The sequence below is a fragment of the Xiphophorus hellerii genome, chromosome 14, assembly GCF_003331165.1.
Source record: "Xiphophorus hellerii strain 12219 chromosome 14, Xiphophorus_hellerii-4.1, whole genome shotgun sequence".
NCBI classification, from domain to species: domain Eukaryota; kingdom Metazoa; phylum Chordata; class Actinopteri; order Cyprinodontiformes; family Poeciliidae; genus Xiphophorus; species Xiphophorus hellerii.
The window spans coordinates 26220280-26239228 of NC_045685.1; the positions used below are offsets into that span (position 1 = coordinate 26220280).

The following is an 18949-nucleotide window of genomic DNA, read 5'->3' on the forward strand; positions in this document are numbered from 1 at the left end:
TTTTGAAACCCAATTATTGTAAAATATTACATTATTACATAATGCAGTGTAACAAGCCTTGGCATGAATTCCCCCACATGGCCTCCCCATCCAACACACAAACATCGCCTCAAACACAGACGTCATAATTCTAATATCAACAAAAATAATGAAGCTTATGTTTTGGCTTCTTCATTCCCTCAAGACTTTTTCCATCATTGTTTAAAGCAAATTCTATAAGCAGGAACTTGGCAGTGTAATAACTGAAAACCACAATGCTGGTCAAACAGTCCCATGACAGGTTCTTAGAAAAGTGTTGACATTTTTAAACAAGCAGTATTTATTTAACTGTAACACTGGAACACCCATGGGTGTCACATGACACAAACATGCTGATTAAAAAGGCTTCTATAATGCACAACACAGCCAATCACAGCAATTCCTGCTTTTTTATTCATATTTTAACGTGACATCACTGAGGAGATCAAGTTGATCCATTCAGCTTTCACTGATCGCTTTGAAAGTGACGCAGAAACATTTGACCATCACAACCACTTGGTGTCACTGTTGAGAGTCTTGTGATACTAAAGAAAGACTGATGATGGAGCTGGGACTGATTTTCTGCTTGTGCACATTTAAAAACACTTAAATTCATATAAAAATGATTTCTTCATATTCAATAATGATTAAAAATTAAATATTGATTAATTCTTTTATAAGTTAAAAAAAACCCTTTAAACTTAAATCTGCTTTTAACACTTCTACATATATGAGGGACACAGTCAAACACTTTCTCCAACTCCATAAAGCAGATGTAGATTGGTTGGGCGAACTCCCACTCATCCTCCAGGACCCTGCTGAGGGTGTAGAGCTGAACCAAAGCTACACGACCAGGATGAAAAGCAAACTGCTCTTCCTGAATCCGAGGTTCAACTTCCAATGGACCTTCCTCTCCAGGACCCCTGTGAGACTGAAGAGTGTGACCTCTCTGTAATTGTAGCACATTCTGTGGTCCCCCTTTTTGTATAGGGGGACATGGAGGTGGGAGTTAAAGCCCCGTCTCCTGAGAGACTCTGCAAGATGTTCCAGACATTTATGTTTCGGCCTGTCAGGTCTGACAATTATCCTCCTCCTCCATCAGAGCCAGCACACCACCAGATAGTGGTCAGTGGGCAGCTCTGCACCTCTCTTCACTCAAGTGTCCAAGACATGTGGCCACAGATCAGATGACAGCAACAACCTCTGGTGTCCTGGTGCCAAGAGAACATGTGGACACATTATTCCTGAACATGGTTTTCACTATGGATAATCCATGATGAGCACAGAAGTCCATCATCACTCAGGTTCAAATCTGGGGGACATTCCTCCAACCAGGTCTCTCTGTCATTGCCCATGTGAGTGTTGACGTCCCCCAGCAGAACCAGGGAGTCCCCAGGGTGGGGCTCTCTCCAGTACCCCCCACACCCCAATGACTCCAAATAGGGTTTGTAATCTGACCTGCTGTTTGGCTTAAGAGCACTAACAACAGTCAGAACCGGTCCCCCCTCAAAAAATGTCATTAAAAATAAACAACATAAGGAAGGTCAAGTTTAGGTCACCTTCTTCACTCATGACTTTTTCTCTGTTTGTTTAAAGCAAACACCTGATGCAGGAACTTTGCTGAGGGCTGCGTAATATTTGAATACCACAATCCTTAAATCAAACATGACAGGTTATAAGAAAACTGTTGACATTTTTAAACAAACATGATCTTCATTTAACTGTAATACAACTCATCAGTAAACACTTGACTGTGTAACTGCAAATAACTGTATCAGATGGGAACATCCCAAATGTATATAACTTTAGCTTCCTGAACATTAATTACGTAATTAACTCTGAAACATATTAATATTAAAAATATTAAGCACTTCATAAAGACTCAGCACAGTTTCTCTGTTAAACCTTGTTCAAATATCTGTCCACTTTGGAAATTAAATTAATTCTTTCTAAGATGAAAACAAATATCAGAGAAATCAATAAGATGATAGAAAAATAAATAATCCAAAACAAAAACAAAACTTACAAATTAATTTCTAAAGGAAGTAGGAAGAAGACAAAGCTTCTTCCTACTTCCTTACTGTTTATTTATTTAATCTAGTATTTATTTATCTATTCAAGTGCTGGTTGTTTGAATCTGTTTTGTTTTTTTTACATTGTGTATTTCAGTCTAGAATGTAGAATCTAAATATTTCCAACATTATTTATATTCAGACATTTAATTTTTCCTCCATGTCAACATTTCTACACATTTTCTGCTCTGGGATTCACTGGGCCAGCAGCCAATAAACAAAATGTTTTTTATGAGAGTTCTGCTAAAGAGGCTTCAAAGCCTTTTTTATTTTTATTTCATACTATAAATCTACTAATTATGAAATGATGCACAACACAGTTAATCACAGCAGGTCAGGCTGATCCATTCAGCTTTCACTGGCAGCTTTGAAATGACGCAGAAACATTTGACCATCACAACCACTTGGTGTCACTGTTGAGTCTTCTGATAAGAAATACAGACTGCTTTATGATGGAGCTGTCCATGGTTAAAAACTTAGATTCATGTAAAAAATATTTCCTCATTTTCAATATTAAGTTGAAGAATTACTTATGAAAAACATTATTCCACAAATACTAACATAATTCTGCTTTTATCGGGTCTGCATGGCCTAAAAACAATTATGATCTGCCATCATCCTTAGGATTTTAAGTTTAGTTGGTCATTAGGTTATTTCTGAGCTTTGCCTTTTAGGTTTTTTCTAGTTTTACTCCTTCAGTTGGTATCTCAGCTCTCTGATGTCCTTCAACTGACCTTCACCTGATCGATTGTTAACCTGTGAAGCATCTGGTGATCAAGTTCCTGTCATGAATTGGCGGTGTGAGGTGGTGAGGCAAACGCAGCAGACTCAGGATATGATGAGAATGGTGTTTTAATAAAGTAAATCCAGAAACAACACAGTCCAAAACAGTCCCAAAGCCGGGCAGCATGGCCGAGCTGAAGCCAGGGCTCGACGCCGGTAGTAACCGCTAAACGAGGGACGAAAAATAGACTGGGCACACAGGAACGGAACGACAAGGACCCGACAAAGAACAGACAGACAGGTGGAGTTAAATACACAGGGGGTAATCAAGGAACGAGAAACACCTGGGAGTAATCGAGGGGAAGACAGGACAACACGGAGACTCAGCGACACAGGAAACTCAAAATAAACACACAGAAAAACACGGAACATGACAGTTCCACATTATAAATAATTTTTGGATTAAGATTTATAGAATCTAAGTAAGAAGAGAAAAAGTTGATCTCTACATGAAGAACAAACACAGAGAAGTTTAGGCTTTGGTTCACAAACTAGTTTAATCAATTCACAAGTTTAATTTCTAATATATACACCAGAAACATGAATTATAATGACACAAATACAAATACACAACAAGTCTGTTTCAGATACAAAGTTACTTTTATCTTGATTATTTACTTGTCATAAAGAGAAAAACTTTTAAAACTTTTAAAATTTTGAATCAAGTATGATTGCTAAAATGTAAAAACAGACACACATAACAAGACATTCAGTCGTGTTTGTTGGATTCCTGTCAGTGTGAGACCTCAGATGTTTTTGGCACAGACTGACGGACGATATCGGTTGCACCAAACGTCATCCCAGCACTTTGATGCTGCAAGAAACAACAACAATCACTGAAACATCACTCAAAGCAAAGCTGTGAAGCTGTCTGCACAGCTGATCCAGTCTAATGTTTTAACTACACATAAATGGGTGATTTTTTACAATCTACCAGAAGCCTGGCATTATAAACCTCATGTGGAAATTCATCTTAATCACCTCCAAAGTTCATGTGAAGGCAGTGCTGGTTCCTGTCATTATTTGGCTCTCCATGGCACCAGTTTGAGTAGTGGAAGGGACTCCCATCGCTCCACAGCCAAACGCCCTCCTGAAATTTAAGCAAATTATAAATGTTAATATAAATTTCACAGATCAACTGACAGTCCTTTTATTCTGGGTGAAATTACCTCCTGAGCATCAGAGCCTCCAATCCATGTTTCTGGTGATCTGTGAGTTGCAGTTGTTATCAACCTCTGAATGTAATGGTACTCCCAAAAGTTGTGGATGGATGCAAGGTTTGCCTGCAAAGACACACAGTTTCTCTGCAGCCGAGACAAACAGAGAGTTCATGGGTCAAAGCAGTAGATGGACTCGGGTAATGAAAAAACCTGTAAGAAAATGTTGAAGGAAACAGATCGACTTAGATCACCTGGGCTCTCGCCCAAGTCATGGTTCTTGAGATGTAGATGAAGCAGCGATGGTTGAAGTGGCTCCAACCAGCAGGACAAGAACTCCTCAGCAGATCATTTGTTGCTGCAGACAAACAGATGCAGATTCAGGCCAACTCTTCACATAGGTCATCATATTCCCAGACATAATGTTCAGTGAAGGCTGCATCTGTTGGCCAGTTTAAAACCTTCAGTGAAAGTTAGATTTTATTACACTTCATAATGACAGAGTAACAACATTCCAACATGGAGTTTATTAAACTCAACTCGGCTCAAACCTACAACACTCCAGACATGATATATATGACCTAAAACAAGGAAAATGTAAGCATGGTGGAGGATCTATGATGCTGTGGGACTCAGTAAACTGAAAATAGTTCATAATTGCATCGTTTAACAAAATTATCCTCCATAGCATGCAACAACATTAAAGAAATAATTCACCAGACCCAAAATCTACTAGGAAGGTACAAAGTCATATGGATAATGTGTGGATGTTTTACTCCAAAAGTATGAAAGTTATCTCTTAGGTTATAATTTTCTTCTACTTCTTCTACCAGAGATGATCCCAAATTCTTTTGTCAACTTTAACTCACCCTGTAGAGCAGCCTCCTCCTCTTCTGGTTCATTTTCTACATCTAAAATATATACATAAAAGAAGCCTGACATTATTTTCCACTTCATATAACAGAGAATAACAAATATGTCTAAAATGAGGTGAAAACGTTGCTGACCTGCTGGATCTGTCCAGTTTCCAGTTTTGGCTTCAGGAAGAAGAGATTAGTTTAGCAAAGATCAGAGTTAGACTTTATCCCCTAAAAATAATTAATTGGACTCATTGGGCCCATGGAGGGGGGCTGCAAGTCCCCTGATCTACATTATTCTCAACAAAAGTTCCACCAGATCCTCTTTGATTAACCCATAAGTTATTTCTAACTTAATATTATCCTTCAACAACAAATTTGTACAGTGTAGCAAACTTTTTCTATATTCAATCAATTTCTAGTCAACAAGTGAGTTACTTCTATTTTATTCTGTCTTGATCATCCATAATTCCTGTAGATTTAATAATATTTTATCTATCCTAAAGTTTTGGTCAGTTTAAAAAGACTGATTGTGAAACTATCTAGAATCGGTTGCATACTGCAGTTTGTTGTTATCTGAGCAATGCCTCTTACAGTTAGAGCCTGTTTCTATTTATTTATTCACTTTATTTCCTTATTTCATTTGCAGCCCTCTCTTCTTTCTGTAGGCATTTTTTGAAATGAAATGACCTTTTGTAATACATTAAAAGTTCTTAAAAAAATAAATCCATAAATAGAGTAATGTTAATGTATCTGTCTTACCATCCCCCCAGTTGAGACATGCGAAAACGCCATGGCTCAATATTGCAGCCCATTATACAAGGTTTTTTGACAAGATAGGCCTATTTGCAGGTCACTTATAGATTTGATCTTCTATTTAGTACTCCATTATTAATCCAAAAATCTTTTTCTTTTTTGTAGGACTTAATTGTTACATGTCTTTTAGGATCTATTTTATACATTAGTTTGCGTAAAGGAACCACTATTACTGCATAATTAGGCACCCAGTTTCGACAATAGTTAGTTAACCCCAGAAAAGACATCATCTGTTTTTTTGTTTGCGGTTTTGTTGCCTGGAGAATCGTTATTTTTCTATCCTCCATTATGGTCCGCCCTCCTGCACTTAAATTATGACCCAAATATTTTACTTGTTCTTTACACAGTTGGAGTTTATTTTTATTGACCTTATGACCTTCCTCAGCTAAATGTTTTAGAAGCGCTAAAGTGTCTTGTTTACAGATTTCCATGTTTGGAGATGCTAATAAAACATCATCTACATATAACAAGACTTGGCTCCCTCCTGGAGGTTGGAATGTTGACATGCTTGCACTCACCACTTGAGAATAAATTGTAGGGCTCTCACAGTAGCCCTGGGGCAGCCTGGTGTATGTGTACCTGTTCCCTTCAAATGTAAATGCAAACCAAAATTGACTCTCCTTATCTACTGGTATTGAGAAAAAGGCATTACTGATGTCTACGACCGTAAATACTTTTGCATCTGATCGAAGAGAGTTTAACAATGTATGTGGATCAGGTACACACGGTGCTCTTTGAATGACGGCATTATTTACTGCTTGTAAATCTTGAACCATGCGCCATCCAACAGAAGGTGGTTGTTTTTTAACAGGAAAAATAGGAGTGTTACACGGAGAATTTTCACACTGCACTATGACTCCTGCCTCAATAAGATCTTTAATTACTGGTTTTATACCCTCCTGTGCATCTGTTTTTAAAGGATATTGCTTAACTTTTGGTCTAAACTCTGTTTTGGGTCTAATTTGCACTGGCAAAGCTTCCTTCACAAGACCCACGTCTGTGGGCCCTTTGACCATAATTTATCAGGAACGTCTTTTAAAAGAACTTCCTCTTCTTCTGTAAGTAACATTTGTCAGTTTTGTTTGGAGTACAAATGCTGTCCCTTTTGCACCCCTGTTGTCCAGAACAATGCTTTTCTAGTTAAACCAGTAAAAGCACTAGTTTCTATGTTTGAGGAAGTAGTTACCCAATCGGTAGCTGCTTCTCCTTCCTCAACAAGATTACCTAATTGATTCCACTGCTCATTTCTTTGTTTAAACAGAGATACATGCGGGGAGGTCCACGTTCTGTCTAAAGATTTTAAATCATCAGGAAGAGCGACAGCTGCAACGGCTGTGTGTTTTGTATCTGTATACAGATAGGTCACTGTGATTTTAGTTGAAGTGACCTTGTTGAGCCTGTCTTCATAATTCTTATCAGGCCCAGCCGCATTTTTGAACCAAAGAATTATGTGTAAGTTGTCTGGAGGCATTTGATCCTGGGGGGCAGAGAAGGCTCCCTCAGTCAGGAGTGCCTGAGTAAAGTTAGATGAAAGCTTTTTACCAAAGCAGCATCAAAATTACCTTTTTTTCCTTCACTTCAGCGTCAGACAAGCTTCAGCTCTTCTGTCTGCAGGTCCTGGAATCAGCTGCTCTTATATACTGTCACTGACAGAGCAGGAAATGTGGACAGACCTGTCAATAATACACTAGTAACAGGATAATGTTCCAGTGAAATCCAAGCAAAGATGTTATTTGTACTGTATGACTTCAGCATAAGTCATTTTTTTCACTGATAAAGTTATTTGGAAAAAGGATATATCATGTACTTCCTGTCCTGATTAATTCTTTCTCTGTTTTTCTGTCCTGAGTTGTGATGTTTTAAATCCTTTGTGAGATGTTTCAGTGAAAAGTCCCAGGACTCAGATTCATCTGAAGAAATTAGGATTTTATTTCAAACAAGCCCAAGTTACAAATAGGTCAAAACAAACCAGGAAGTAGCGACAGCAACAAAATGTCATTTTTCAACTTTCTTATGTTATTACTAGGAAGTGTGTGTGAAGCAGTCTGACATATTTACTTCTGTTACATCTGAACATATGGCTGCAGCCGTGTGTAGCTGTAGAATAAAAAAAATCTCATCTTATAGCAGGCATGTTGTGGGGCCACATTGTCTCCAGTCTGCTGCCTCTCAGCTGTCCGCTGTTTCCTGTGAGCCCTGAGAAAACAGAAGGTTGACTTTGGTTCCTCTAAGGCAGTGGTCTCAAACTGCATTCCTCCAGGGCCCGAGTCCTGCAAGGTTTAGATGTGTCCCTTGACCTAAAGACTTTAAATAAATGGAGAAACTGTCTCACTAGCATGCAGTAAGGCTCCTTTGTGTCAAACAGTTCTAGCTCATCTGTTGATGAGCTAGAACTGCCAAAGAATTTCAGTAAATGTTAACATGAACAGGGTTATTCTACGGTCGCAGTGAAGGAAAATCTTTGTACTTATTATATTTCTAAATGAACGAGATGACGACAGGTTGATGATTTGTTGAGGCAAGGCAGGATGGTTTATACTTCCCCGTTTATTCATAAGGTAATTACAGCAATTTATTTTCCATGAAAGGAAAAACAAAGCAAAGCAAGAATCCATTTCATAAAAGAAAAATATTCTAAAATACAGATAGTCAAGGCAAAAAGACAAAATAACAAAACTCATTTGTCAGTTTGTTTGATCAAAAGTTTCAATAAACATAAATGTTTAATGTGTAAACCAGTGTTCTTGTTTTGCCATAACTTCCAGATAAAGTCTGTTATCAATCAAGGAAATGTAATTTATTTCCCTATGCACGGCTTTTTCTTTTCCCCAAGGTCAGACATGAAGTTTTGGATAATGGCTGTACTTTCAATCTATAAACTCCTCCTCATGTTTTATCTTAAATATTCAGACATACAGCACTTAAGTTGTAAACTTTCCGGATGCAATGAAAACTAAGAAGATCTAAAGTTTGTATTTGATGCACTGATTATCATTTCAGAGGAATCAGAGATTCTCACACCTGTTTAAAATATGAAAAAAAAATTATGTTCTGTTTTTGTTCAATATTCTGTTATTTTGGCCTTTTATGACTGTATGATTATATCCATCAACATAGTTGCATGCTGTTGTCTTGCGTGACGAAGCTGAAAACAAAAGAATCAGAAGATGGAAAATATTTCATTAAGGTTGCATGTAAATGCTACTTTAGGATTTAATATTAAACATTGGAATATTTATGTTCTTTAAAAATAATAAGAACTTTATTGACTTGAAAAATGTGCTAAACATGACTAGTAGATGCAAGAGACATCTAATAGATGCAATAACTGTTTTTCACTTAAACTGTCCAGCTTATGAGTTATAAGGGAATCAACAGTTATTTGAAGATATGAATCATTTGTACATGTATGAAATATGTGACAACAAACATTTGATACCAATTTAGAAAGAGAAAAAATGTTGCAAGTTTAAAGAATTAAGTTACATATTATAATAACGTTCAGTTCATGTGATGAGGAAGTTTGATAATGACCCTTTTTATCAGGATTAAATATTTTCAGTCCCTTTGTGTCAAACTGGGTATGACATTAATTAGACAATCAGTGAAGGCATGGGTCCAGTTAATGGAGACCTAAACAGTGTACATGTATTATTTAATATTATTACATTTTGATTCCATGTAAATGTTCATTGACTAAGTAAAAATTATAAGATCACCTCTGAAAAATAAAGTGTTGTAAAAGTTATAAAAACCACATTTGGACTTTGATAGATGTAATCAATGTTTGTTCAAAAGATAAGAAATTAAGAGGGGAAATATTTTTTCAGAAATGTGCCAGCTTCCTTGTTTTGAGGCTGAAGAAACAGCATATAAGAGCCGATGTGTTACTGGTGCAGCACATTCAACCTGCAGGCTGGCTGTAACCTTGAGGATATCCTGTGGTGTGATTGGTCGAAATTAGCTTCTATTATCTCCTTATTATCTCTTTACTGTCTTCAACCTGCATCATCAAAGCCATGAAGGCTCTCAGTCTGCTGCTGCTTCTTTGTGCCTTGTTGGCTTTGAGTCAACCTGCTGGTGAGTTTGTGTTTGTGTGCATATTATTACTTCTGCTTTATTAATGCAAATATTACTCCCACCTTTAATCTAATGTTAAAGTATGAGATTTTTACATCTGATATGCTTCTATATATTTCAAACTATCATTCATTGCTATGTTTGATGCAGCGCTTCCAGATGCCATGGATGGGGCTGAGAGCGATGAAGCTCTTCCAGAAGGTGAGGCTGTAAATCTGATGTATTTCATCAGATTTTTCATTTTTAATGTTTTCTGAAACAGCTTCCAGATGTTTTTCTAAACATCTGTCGTTCTGAATAAATCCAGTTATTTACCGGCCTGCTCTTGCTGCTGATGTTTTCATCCAGAGTAGTTTGATGAAGTGCTTTTATAAGCGAGTTTTCTCTGTTTAAACATATTTCAGTTCAATTCCAGTTGCTTAGGTCTTCTGCAAATTCAACTTTTCCTGCGTTTTGAACTTAGTGCTCTATGCTCGGGTTGTACAACATTTATGAATATTGTTTTGGCTCTGATGGGTGCTGTTTGCTCTCCTACACCAAGAGTTGTTATTGTGAACATAATGCCAACAAAACAAATACAATTTTACACACATGGAAAAACTGAAGGTTTTAGAAGACAGAATAGCAAATCAGACATGTTTTGTAAAGTACATAAAAAAATAATATAAAATACCTTGATTTTTAGTTTTTTCATATTTTTTCTTCAACATAATATTAATGTTAAAAATGTTAATTATATCCAGGAACCAGAGAAGATCCTGACACTGAGGACGTTTTTCCAGAAGGTAAGTTTATGTTTGCCAATTATAAGCGTTAAATTCTGTATATACACAACAAAATGAATTTAACATTTAAACTTTGCCAGACCATTTGGCTCTTCATGAAGAGGAACCTGGAAACTGGACAGGTGCAGAAGGTTGGTGCTTTTTTCTACTGTTTCATTCAAAAAATATAGGGATTTTCATCCTCCTCTATCCTTGTGTTTTTCGCAGAACCAACCTTTGAACCTGTGGATGAAGAAGCTTACCTGAAGGGTGAGTTTGCCTTTCCTGATAATGTGAGCTAGGTTTTGTTTTAGTTTCAACCAAAACACCCAGCAGTAAATATACTCAGAAAGTTCAGCTTCCTTTCTGAAGACAGGCTCTTTAACAAGTGAATAACTTAAAGCATATAACTAAAACCATCAAAAATAAATGATGATAAAACAATCACTAGTCTATTCTTAAGCTTCATTAGCCCTAATCGTAATGTTGTTGGAGTTGTAAACATCTGAAAATTGCAGAGTGGCGACTCTGTCCTTCAAACCTGAAACAGACTGAGACGTTTACTCAGCCACACTGGGGAGCAAACTTATACATGTCATGATTTGTCGTGGTAAGAGGTGGTGAGGCAGCAGGTGGGAGACCCAGGATGTGAAGAATAAATGTATTTAATGAAGAATGTCCAAAATAACACAGTCAGCAAAGCCAAAACACCGGGCGACACGGCCGAGCAGAAGCCTGGGCTTGACGCCGGTAGCAACCGGTTACACAAAGGATAAGATGAGAGACTGGGCACACAGACGACGGGGAAAAGGACGCCAAGTGAGATGACTAACGACAAGAACCCGACAAAGACGCTGAGACACAGGTGACATTAAATACACAGGAGGTAATCAGGGAACGAGACACACCTGGGAATAATCAAGGGGAGACAGGACAACACGGAGACTCAGAGACACAGAAAACTCGAAATAAATACACAGAAAAACACAGATCATGAGAATATATGAAAACTTTTTTTTAACACAGTTAAGGTTCAGTTCCCTCTTTTTTTCAGAGACTGCTGAGTTGCTTTTTTTCCTCAACATTTTTGTCCCAGCAGCACATAATTAAAACTACCAGTTGAATTTCATAAATAATTTATCTGAGACTTTGTCTGTGTTTGTTTTCAGCTCTGAATGCAACAGTCCGACGTTCAGGGTCCTGTTCTCCTGGCTGGACCCGGGTCAAAGGTCGCTGCTACCACGTCTTTCCTTTTGGTGCTACTTGGCATAGAGCTCAGGTGACCTTTGATTAACTTTACTTTTATTTCAGACCATCTCCTTCCTGTATTGGTGTAACAGTTTTCCTTGTCTCCGCTGCAGGAGAACTGCAGGTCCATACAAGCACACCTTGCATCAATCCATGACTACGAGGTGAATAATCAGCTTGTGAGGATGATAATGTCTGCAGGCCGGGGGCATACTGCAGTCTGGATTGGAGGCAATGACATAATATGGGTAAACTCACATGTGCACCTTGTGTGTCAGGGCTTCATAAAATACTTTTAAATGTTTTACTCAGACGGCTTTACCTTGCAGGAGCGCCACTGGCGCTGGGTGGACGGAAGCCCTTTTAACTACAGTAATTGGTGTCGTTACGAACCCAACAACTTAGCTAATCAGGACTGTTTGCAGATAAACTACAGTCGTAAGTGAAATGATCTCATCTAAGTGTGGAGATGCTAATTGTAAATGTTAACAGTTGCATAATTAATTGTAGAGATGACCAGGCTCTTACAGAAAACTTACTAGTTGTGTCCATATTTTAGACTTCAGATGTTTCTACAATTCAACGTGTTTTTGTTTGTTTTCCTGCAGGGCACAGATGCTGGGACGATGCGCAGTGTAACTTTCGAAGGCCATTTATCTGTGTCAAAAACATCTGATGACTATTTGTCTAGAAATGATGTATTTTGTGTGTCAAAAACACAGAGGTGTTGGTGTTTTTCTTAAGAAGTGTCAAGATAATAACAAAGCATAAAAGCATTGCATTTAAAAAAAAAAAATGAAAATCTGTATTCTAAAACACAGATATGAGAGGCAAAAAAGAAACATGTTTAAATCCATTTGTCAGATTGTTTGATCAAACGTTACAATAAATAAAAATATTTAATGTGTAAACCTGTGTCATTTATTATTCCTGCATAACTTCCACATAAAATCTATTATCAAAAAAGGAAATGTAATTTATTTACTTAAGTCAACCTTTTCCTTTCGCCCAACATCAGATATGAGGTGTTAAGGCTTCTGGATGACGATTGTACTTTCAACTTTAGAAGCTCCTCCTCATGTTTCATCTGAACAAAAACAAAATGATCCAGAAAAAAAACTCAAGTTTGATCTTATCATTTGAGATGAATCATATATATTCTCAGTCTACATCAACACATGATTTATGCTTCATAGTTGCAGGCTGTTGATTGTGATTGAGTGGAAAACAAAAGTATCAGGAGATGTAAAATATTTAATTTAGATTGCATGTAAATGCTCCTTTAGGAGTGAATATTAAACATTGGAATATTTATGTTCTTCACAAATACTAGAAAAAAGTAAAATAAACATTTTTCATGTCATGTCTACCATACGATCTACCATTTGTCGTTTGTATCACGACAAATGGTAGATGCAAAAACTCTTTTTTTTTCATTTAAATTGTCTGTTTTATGAGTTGTTAATAACTAACCAATTATTTAAAGTTATACATTTTTAGTAAATGCATGAAATATGTGCCAAAAACATTTAAGGCTAAATAAAAAAGGCTTTTAGTTCCTGCTTTAAGGTGCTTAAATATTATATAGAATGTTCCGTTCCTGAGATGAGAAAATAGGATGGAAGGACTTTTTATCAGTATTAAACAGTTTATGTGTCAATGTGGGACAGACAGGAAATCAATAAATCAGTCAGTGAAGGTTTGAATTCAGTCATAGGGGAACTAAGAGACAAATACAGTTTAATTTTCATTGATTAACTTTTTAAGTATAAGTGATAAGGTCACCTCTGTCATATGAAAAGTTTCAACAGAATATGTCATAAAAGCCAGGTGTGGACTTTGGTAAAAGAAAGATTTAAATTGTGTTTGTTCTAAAGATAAGAAGAGTTTTATTAAGAGGAGGAAATATTTTTCTCTGAAATGCACGTGCCAGCTTCCTTGTTTTGAGGCTGGAAGAAACAGAGACGATGTTTTACTGGTCCAGCATATTCAACCTGCAAGACTGTAAACTTGGGAATTGAATGTTCTGTGGTCTGATTGGTGGAAGACATCAAACTGTCTTCAACCTGCATCGTCTAAGCCAGTGTTTCTTTACCCTGGTTCTCAAGGCAAACTGCCCTGAATGCTGTAGATGTTTCCCTGCTTTAATATGCCTGATTCAGCTGATTACAGTCCAGACAATTTCAATGTCAATTGAAATGTTTTCAGTGCAAACAATGACAAGAGTTTCTAAGTTTTCCTTGCAGCTGAACAATTTTAAAGTTTGCAAACTGGATATAGAAAAATTAACACATAAAGACAAACTGATGATTTTCTACCGTTTTGTTTTAGCCTCATGATACTTTTCTGAGAAAACATCAATTTCTTTCTGGCTCTTTGTCTTACCTAAAATCAGGGAGTGACGAAAACAGATAACCAGATAGAAATAAACTTTCAGGTAATATAATTAATGCAAACATGATTGATAACCATGGAAGGTCTAGTTTTAAATTATTTCCATTTAACCAGATAAGTCAGTTGCTAAAAATGTTTCTGTTCAAGACAACATCTTTTAAAACTGGTTTACGTTTTTTCTTTCCAGTATAAAAACCCAGACACAAACACACAGCCGTTTGCTTCTTATTTATTATCAGAGAGCAGGAGAGAAATTGATTATAGATAACAAACCCTCACCAAAGATTTTAAAGCACAATCAACTGGATTATTTTAAAGCTAGAAGTAATCATGTCAACTTTTGATTCATGACTTAAATCAAAAAATAACATTGATTACAAGAAAAAGCAACTCATTATTTTTTGCTGGATGTTTGACCTGCAGATTTACTTGGCAGGACGAATTTTCATGCTGAAGCTCTTCAGGGAGTAATCATTTCCCTTAAAGAAATACCATTCCACTCCAATAGCATAGAGAGTGCCATCAGCACCTCGGCGATAAACCCCGTTAGGGTTTGCATAGTGACAAGCATTGTACCAGAAAGCACCCAAAAACTTTTTGGCACAGTTGTCGCTCCACTGGTCCTGGTCTTTGTCAAAGGTGGTAAATTTCTGTTCGTTGTGATAGGCAAGGCTGTCTCCTGCAGAAATCATGACAGGACAGAAAACCTATATGAATAAAAAAAGACATTAAGTTAAATGCTTAAATTGTGAAAAAAACAACCAAACAAAAAAAACAACCTGTGATCCGCCAAAAATAAAATTGTAATTTCAATATATATATATAAAATACTGGCTTTGTAAAAAGTTGTTTATGTTAAAGTTGTATAGTGAAATAAATTGTAAGAAGTTATGCTAATCTCTTATTGGACTATTATCAGTGAGATCAATTAAATTTCCTTTGCTCAAGTTTTTGCTATGAACTGCCAACATCAATCTGTCTGATTCAGAACCATTAGAAAAAAACTTTAGGTTTAGATATCACTGACACAACACATCTAATCCAATCATGGTCTTTTTTTTATTAATTCTGACTGGTCTAAATACAATAAATTATTATTATTATTATTATTGTTATATACCTGCACTAACACAGGAGTCCCTCAGGGATCCATGCTCAGTGCCTTGCTCTACTTTCAGACCCAGCACAAGTCGAATTATTAAGTTTACAAAAAGGATGGAGAAGCATCCATCCATCCATCCATCCATCCATCTTGCCTGGTAAAGTTTTCTCATGACTCACCAGCGCCCCCTTTGTTGTTGAAACCACTCACATGCAGGAGGTAACCGTCACACTCAGCATCGACTTGAAATGAAAAGTAAAGGGCAAACTTTTTGTTTCCTTCAAAGTCCTCCATGTCGACCATCAGTTCATAGTTTTGATCCCTTGTCAACTCATGGATGTTATCAAGACCTGCACAGACATGAAAACCATTAACATTGTATTTTTACTGAGACTTTTACACACCTGGTTAATTTGGGTTTGCAGGAAGTGAGTTAAAAAGTTCAACGGATAATTAAAGGCAGGAAATTTCACCTTCTCTGTCCTGCACCTGGTGTAAATACACCATCACTTTGCAACACAATAGTGAAGAAAATGTGGCTATAACTATGTTATTATTGTCCTAAATAAATAAGCAAACCATACATTGACTAACTGTTGAGGATCATGTCTCACCCAGCCAGTACTCTCCAGCAGCGTTTCCAAAGCCTCTCTTGTACTCGGCCCAGTTTCTGTAGAAGTTTACAGAGCCATCCATCCTCCTCTGGAAAAGCTGGAAAAACAAAGGAATCTGTTCAAGAAGTGAACAAGTTTCTCACTTACACATTCAGGCTGCAAAGAAAGTGAGTTTTACCAACTCAGAATTGATTCATACACTCAATATTTACTCAACATGGCAGAACATCTCTTCATTTTTATTCAAGTACAGGGAGGTTTTCCACTCTCTCCATCTCTCACTGTCATGTTTGGTTCCAGTTTTCGAACCCACATGTACGAACACAATCAGGAGACGCGTGTGCAAAACAATAATGGAGTTTATTGACAAGAGGGAATAGGGTTGGGGAGAAAACACGGAGCAGGAGTCTGGAAGGGGCAACCAGTTCAGCCACTGTCAACGAGGAGAAGCTGTTAGAATAAACGAATCCAGGAAGGTGGATGAATGTGTATGTGGACGCAGGGAAAGGCTTACTAGGAGCGGATGGATGTTTCCTTTGGAGCAACAACGGACCCAGGGGCGGCGTGGAGAGGCAGCGAACCGTTGGAGGGCGGACAGGTAAGTCAGACTGAGCGGAGGAGCGAACTGACGGCTGGTCGGAGTCCGGGACAAACGACCCACAGAACTCTCCTCTCGGAAAACTCCGGAGGAATCCAGGTAAACCTGACAACAGGGAAAAAACACAGGAGGCGATTATCTTGGGAAATGCTCAGAGGGCCTACTCAGGAACGATTTGTTACCGAGGTAAACAAACACTCAGGCAAGGAAGTGTCGCTCGCCGCTTCTTAAATACTCCCAGCCTCAGTCAGACAATGCGCCACAGGTGTGTCCCCGGGTTCGACCCCACGCCTCTCCAGGGGCTCTGCTCCTAGGCAGCATCTGGTGGAGGAAGTGGGAAGCAGCAGGCTTCCACAAAAAACAAAACAAAACAAAACACCGATCCTGACACTCACAGCCGGTATATGATTCTCAGAAAATCAAGGCTCAACTTTCAACTCAGGACTTGCTGTTGAATTGAGAAAACCTCCAAGAAGCCTCAGAAAAAACAAGTTGTACTGTAATCAGAGTAAGTTTATGTAGAGTAGACTCACCGTCCAGCGTCCTCCCTCTGAGACCATGTCGCAGTAAGCCTTCACACAAACACACAGATTAATGAGTTGATCCAGTTTTTAACATTTAAGAAGTGGCACAAGAACCCCTCAACACTCTGAAAACCTACACTTGAGTAATCAAACATAGACTAGTGTCAGGAATATGCAATTCAATGTCAAACTTTCTGTGGAAAAAAAAACTTGCTAGTATCACTGTCTCAATAATATGTGAATTGATACTTTATTAATATTCCGTCTTAAAAAGGGGAGCTATATTTATAGGGGAAATTATCTTGAACTTGACCTGAAACAACATAGTGAACCTCAGGAAAGTTAAGTTTCAAATAGTCAGTTTAAATAATGTGTATGAAGATTAAGTAAAGACATCCCCACCATTGGTAAACCATAACAGGTTTACCTGTTAGCAGGTAAACCTCCAGTCTTGGTCCTGCACAGAACTCTAATCTGGATCTTCATTTTTATGAACAAATCAATCTTGAAGTTCACCTGAATAGCAGATGTAGTTCCACTTGGATAGATGGTGTACACTCCACTGGGTCGTGTCTTGTCCTCATTGTAGACGTCATTACAGTCAGCTGGCAGTTTGATCACTGCACAGCTGATCAGCAGTGGAGCCAAGAGGAAGAGAAGTGATGACAGCTAGAAGACAGAACATGGCACCTTCTGAACATCACCCATCAAAGAAACTGATTAACATTCATCTAGTCAGATTAAACCTGATCCCTGTTCTTGTATGTTGTGCTTCCGGATTTGCAGCCTCAGACCGTCAGAATAATTCTGAATTCTACCTTAACAACAGTTTTATGCGATACACAAAACCCTCCAATTCAACTCATCTGATTGATTCTGTTAAGAAATTGTTTTTCCAGAGCCAATGATATGCAGGAAGTCTTTAAACAAATGGGTAACATTTACAATACTGAAGATGCTCAATGAAAATGTTTAGACGAAACGTCCCTCCTTTAATTAGCGATGAGTTTCTGATAAAAGAGTTGTCACGACACGGTAAAGTGGTGTCGCCGATAAGGAAGGTTTTATCTGGCTGTAAGTCACCTTTACTGAAACACGTTGTATCGCACAGAAGACAACTGTTTATGATATTAAACCGTCGGGACGAAGAACTAAATTTTAGGTTTCATGTTAAAATAGATGATTTTGATTACATGTTGTTTGCCACTTCTTCCAACATGAAGTGTTTTGGTTGTGGACAAGAGGGACACATTATAAAAATGTGTCCAGACAAGGCCGGGCCGGCCCCGCCGGGTTCGGCGAAGCAGCAGCCCGCTGCTGCTGAGCAGGAGGGGGCCTCACCTGGTGAGGCTAGTGCAGCGGGGGAACCCGCGGCTGCTGCGGAGGAACCCGCTGCAGCAGAACCAGCAGACGGTATTGTTGAGGTGTCAGTGGTGGACAGTGGGATGAGTGTGTGGAGGGGTGCACGGCGGTGTGTAGTGATGGGGTGAATGGTGGTGAGGGTGAAAGTGTAGAGCAGTGGCGGCTGGCCAGTAGGGGGCGCTTGGGCGCCGCCCCCTTTAAATTGTTTAGAAAATAAATGATTTCTGAACTGCAAAATACTTAGAAATGTATTTATTCATACTGTGTGTCCAATAGACATGTTAGAATTTATTAAAATAGTAAATACATAATTCTATTTAATTGCTCACATTGTGCACACTTCCTATCCGATGTGCAGGGCGCCGTCCTAATGAGAGTGTATGTAGGCGCATCAACTTTTGGCAAGCAGGTGATCTGAGGCTGACTTTTAATTGGTTATTTAAGGTTTTCCACAGGGCGCAGCGCTCTGCGTCCCGGACACACCCATTCTGTTGTGTCATTACTGGTAGAGCGTCAGTACTGGCTAATTTTTTTTAAAACATTGTGTGATTGGACAATCC

The 18949-nt window shown here is 38.1% G+C and overlaps 2 protein-coding genes, 1 long non-coding RNA gene and 1 pseudogene across 3 annotated transcripts; 1 reads left to right on the forward strand and 3 right to left on the reverse strand.

The window, feature by feature from the left end:
- Positions 1-3846: 3846 nt before the first annotated feature.
- Positions 3847-9724, reverse strand: LOC116732297 (ladderlectin-like). Its single transcript, XM_032582367.1, has 4 exons — positions 9697-9724; positions 4285-4388; positions 4043-4177; positions 3847-3963 (listed from the first exon to the last, which is right to left on the reverse strand). The coding sequence occupies exons 1-4, from the start codon at positions 9722-9724 to the stop codon at positions 3847-3849; spliced, it is 384 nt and encodes a 127-aa protein (XP_032438258.1).
- Positions 9630-12706, forward strand: LOC116733389 (galactose-specific lectin nattectin-like). The gene is made up of 9 exons (XM_032584224.1): positions 9630-9783; positions 9934-9984; positions 10527-10568; positions 10649-10699; positions 10776-10817; positions 11717-11826; positions 11909-12043; positions 12125-12233; positions 12404-12706. The coding sequence occupies exons 1-9, from the start codon at positions 9723-9725 to the stop codon at positions 12469-12471; spliced, it is 669 nt and encodes a 222-aa protein (XP_032440115.1). The 5' UTR covers positions 9630-9722; the 3' UTR covers positions 12472-12706.
- Positions 12707-14402: 1696 nt separating this feature from the next.
- LOC116733387 (microfibril-associated glycoprotein 4-like) lies at positions 14403-17750 on the reverse strand (annotated as a pseudogene).
- LOC116733391 (uncharacterized) lies at positions 16247-16822 on the reverse strand. Its single transcript, XR_004342012.1, has 3 exons — positions 16686-16822; positions 16420-16608; positions 16247-16338 (listed from the first exon to the last, which is right to left on the reverse strand). It is a non-coding gene; the product is annotated as an uncharacterized LOC116733391 (long non-coding RNA).
- Positions 17751-18949: the final 1199 nt, after the last annotated feature.